Genomic DNA, 4183 nt, shown 5'->3' with positions numbered 1-4183 from the left:
CTGCTCAGCCCCTGTCCCCAGCTGCCCGTGTGGCGTCCCTGTACACCGCCAGCAGCAACCCCGGCAGCAACCCCAGGTCCCTGCGCCCTGCAGCCGGGGCTGGATCAGCCCTCGGGGGGCACTGGGGCTCCCACGGGTCACCGGGACGGGGCAGAGGCAGGATCCCGACCCACTGCCCCCTTGCTGCGGGCGGTGAAGGAAGAGGCCTGGCCCCGGTGCAATCCAGACGCACTTTAATGCCACGAGTCGAGAGGGGGTCGGGGACACAGCTGCCACAGACGACGCCACCATCGGCTCTGCCGCCGTCCTCCACCTGCCCAGGTTTTCCCGGCCACCCTGGTCCCAGGAGGAGGGCGGGCTCGGGACCACCGTGGTGCCAATGCCCCGGCCACCCGGTGCCCGGTGGCTCAGTACTCCCAGAGGGTGGCCCGCAGCACCGACTCGCTGTCGGCCCGCAGGGTGCCGGCCGGGTCCCCGCGCAGGTAGCGCCCGTTCTTCCCTTTGATGGCCACGCGCCCGCGCTCCCGGAACTCGAAGAAGAAATCCTCGGAGAGGTCCCCGTCGCTGCAGACCGCCCCGCTGCTCGCCACGTACCAGAACTTGCCCCCCTGGCCTGCGGAGAGCCCCGGGGGCCGTCACCGGGGTCCAGCCGAGTGGGTGGCAGCCCCCCGCCCACCCGGCCCCACCACCCACCTCGGATCTGGTAGGCGCCGTCGCTGAAGCCGACGTGGAAGACGTCGTAGACGGAGCGGTTGGAGTCGAGCAGGTTGGAGCCGCGGTGGTAGCAGACGAAGCCGTGCTCGCCCCGCAGCACCAGCATGGGCCGGTTGATCAGCTTCAGGGTGAACTCCTCGTCCTCCCCTGCGCGGAGCTGGTGTCAGCGGGGTGGGGGGCCCCCAGCCCCACCGTGTGTTGTCCCCCCCCCAAAGCCGGCACTCACCCACGGCGTCGCTGACGGCCGCCAGCTGCCCGTTCCTCTTGGTGCAGACGTAGCGGCCGTTGCTGGCGCGCAGGGCCACGCGCCGCCCACGCCACTCGATGTCGAACATGGTGTTGGCACCGCTGGTGGCGGGGCGAGAGCGTCAGCAGGGGTGGCCCCCACCCCCCCCCCCCCCCCCCTGCATGCCTTCCCCTACCCCCGGCCCCCACTCACACTTCGGTGGCCACGGCCTGGATGCCCCCATGGGCCACCAGGGTCCAGTAGCTGCCGGCGTTGGTGTGCAGGCTGCACTTGTTGGTGTCGCAGTCGATCTGGAGCTGGAAGGTCTCGTGGTTCAGCTCCTCGTCCTGGTTCGCCGAGACGTTGACGCCTGCAGGGCGGGGACCCCCCCAAAAAAATGGCCAAATGCATGGATGATCCCCGGGTGCGTTCCCCCCGCCCCTCCCGGGGTAAATCCCTCTGCAAACAATCGTGCTAATTGGGCTGGTTAATCTGATTGGGGCCGCGTCCATCTGGTTAGCGCCGCAGGCACGGCCCCTATTTATAGCCCCCCGCCGCCGTCACCCGGCCCTAAGCCACTTGGCACGGGGACAGGCGCTCCCCGTGCCACGGGGACAGGGGCAGCCAGGGCCACAGCACGGCCACCGCTGGGGACCCCCCAGGTTCTGTCCCTGTCCCCCATCCCCGGTGTCCCAGGTCTGCACGGGGACGCGTAGGGCCGGGGGGCACGCACGGAGCTGTGAGTGCAAATCCATCACGGAGGGGTTTGGGACGGGAGGGAGCTGAAAACTGCTCCGGTCCCACTGGGTCGGGCTGCCCAAAGCCCCCTCAGCCTGGCCCTGGGCACCTCCAGGGATGGGCACCCGCAGCAGCTCGGGGCAGTGCCACGTCATGGGGAGTGGGTGCGCCCCCACAGCGCTGCGCAGAGCCCCCCCTGCACGTGGTGCTGAGCTGGGCCCTGCACGCATGCTGTGCTGCAGAGCTGTGCACACGCAAACACGCGCGCACACACATGGCAAAGAGCCCTGAGCACACGCAGGGGCTGCGGAGCTGGGGACGTGCACACGCGTTTGGGCTGCGCAGAGCTGTGCGCACCTAAACACACGGGCACCCAGCACGTGCGTGAGCTGCGTGAAACACGCACATACCCGCAGCACACCGCAGAGCCCTGCACAGCTCCATCGCTGAGCCCACCCAGCCCCAGTGGGTACAGTCTCCCCCTGGACAGGGCCCCAGGCCCCCCAACAGCCGCGGGTCCATCGTGTCCCCAGGGTGGGAGCAGCCGGACCCTCGCCAGCTGCTGCTGCGGGGCATCCCCAGGCAGGGGCAGCGCCGTGGGGATGTTTTTGTAGGGTCTCCTACAAAAAAGGGCCAGGGGGTGCTTTTGGCTGATCCGATCCCAGGGCGGAGGGGGACCCCACCCCACCGTGCCGAGGCCGGGGCAGCGCTTACCCTGCCGGATGGAGACGAATCTGCCGTTGGCCGCCGTGAAAACCACCTGGGGGTGGCTCTCCTCCAGGTCGAAGAGTTCGTCTTTGCCCGGCTTGGAGCTGCGGCCGGACTTGAGGGTGCCGGTGGGCCCCGTGGGCGCCAGGTACTTGCCGTCGCAGTCCTTGAAGGCCAGCTTGCCCGCCTTGAACTCGAGGGTGTAGCCGGTGCGGGCGCCGGGCTCGGGCACCAGCGTGCCGTCGCAGCGCAGGTAGCGCTCGTCGGCGGTGCGCAGGCTGTACTTCTTGTCCTGGAAGCAGAGGGTGATGAGGGCGTCCACCCCCCAGGGCAGGTTGCTGTCGGTGGCGATCTCGTCCTCGTGGGCGCTGAGGTGGGCGTAGCGGCGGCGGCTGACGCTCAGCAGGTTGGCCTGGGGGTGCATGGCCAGGTGCACGGTCCACAGCTCGCCCTCGGTGACGCTGGGCGCGAAGCAGGACAGCCGGTCCTCCCGGCCCCCGAAGAAGCGCCGGTGCGGCTCCGACTGCAGCGCCCAGCGCCCGTCCGACTGCGTGATGATGCTGAAGCGCTCATCGCGGCCCGGCTGCTCGGCCTCGCAGCGCACCTTGCCGTCCTTGTCGGCCCCCAGGTACCGACCCAGGTGGCTCTTGAGGAAGACGACGGAGCCGTCGGCTTCGTCCTGCTCCAGCGTCCAGATCTGCTTGCGCTTCAGGCTGGGCGCCGAGGCGTTCACCTTGTAGCCGAAGCTCTCCGCCGTCAGGTACCGGCTCTCGCAGTTGATCAGCCCGAACTGGATCTTCAGGACCTGGTGGATCCCATTCGTTGGCATCTTCCACCGGGGGCGTGGGGGGGGGGCGGCCCCAGGGGGCTGCCGGGGGCTCCCCGGGCGTCGCGGCGGGGACGTCTGCGCTGCCCGGTGCCGCTGCCGCACTGGCCCCGCGGCTCGGCACGGCACAGCAGGGGGTCCGGGGGTGGGCTGGGGGCCGCGGCCCGTTGATTTAGGCGCAGGTAGGATTACAAAGCCCGGCCAGATCACAGCGGGCACCGAGGCCCCGGTCACCTAGAGCGGGGCTTTCGCTTTGAGCCCAGGGGAGCGGCAGCGGGCGCCCCAGCAGCCCCCCAGCCGGTTCCCGGGCTGCGCGGCCACGCCGCCCTCCAGCACCACGGCCCCGGTGTCCCGCTGCGGAGCCGCGGGTGGAAAACTTGGGTGGGAACCCGATCCGGGCGCCGGCCGGCGGATCCGTTCCCCGCGGGCTAAGGTTACCGGGCTCTCTGATTCAGCAGCGGGTCACCTCCAGCCGCGCCGCCTCCCAGCCGGCCCCTAAGCGCCTTACAATTAGCCAGGCATTTTGATTAGTTTAAACCTTTTATCCTGCTTTGGGGCCCTTGGCCTCCATCTGTCCTGCGGCCCCAAATCCCTCCTGGCTCTGGGGTCACGCAGCCCCGTGGTTGCGATGGGATGGGGCTGGGGGGGTGCGTGGGGACCCCCTGCAGCACGCGGGGTACGGGGTCCTCCGGTGCCGGGGGTCTGCTGGGCTGCCTTGGGGGGAACAGGAGGGGACAGGGCGTGGGGAGCCCCCTGCCCGCTGCCGCCAAAGGGACCTGGGGACGGGCTCAGCACCCCCCAGGATGGGACACCCGGTCCCCAGCACCCAGCATCGGCTGCGCACCGGCACCGCGCTGCCGCGGCCTCCTTCCCCCTGGCTCCGGTGTCAGCGCGGCGGCGAGTTATTGTTCCCGAAAATAGGTCCCGGGGATTGTTTGCCTCATGACTTTTTAATGGCGGGGTGGGGGGGG

At 70.1% G+C, this 4183-nt stretch overlaps 1 protein-coding gene across 1 annotated transcript; it reads right to left on the bottom strand.

Moving 5' to 3' along the window:
* Positions 1 to 140: 140 nt before the first annotated feature.
* FSCN2 (fascin actin-bundling protein 2, retinal) lies at positions 141 to 3889 on the bottom strand. The gene is made up of 5 exons (XM_035312638.1): positions 2393 to 3889; positions 1154 to 1310; positions 941 to 1062; positions 694 to 861; positions 141 to 613 (listed from the first exon to the last, which is right to left on the bottom strand). Exons 1-5 carry the CDS (start codon positions 3213 to 3215, stop codon positions 408 to 410), a joined length of 1476 nt encoding a protein of 491 aa, XP_035168529.1. The 5' UTR covers positions 3216 to 3889; the 3' UTR covers positions 141 to 407.
* Positions 3890 to 4183: the final 294 nt, after the last annotated feature.

Source organism: Oxyura jamaicensis (assembly GCF_011077185.1).
Source record: "Oxyura jamaicensis isolate SHBP4307 breed ruddy duck chromosome 18 unlocalized genomic scaffold, BPBGC_Ojam_1.0 oxy18_random_OJ70936, whole genome shotgun sequence".
Lineage (NCBI taxonomy): Eukaryota > Metazoa > Chordata > Aves > Anseriformes > Anatidae > Oxyura > Oxyura jamaicensis.
Note: the sequence above shows the minus strand (reverse complement) of the source record. Positions and strands in the feature narration are given on the sequence as shown.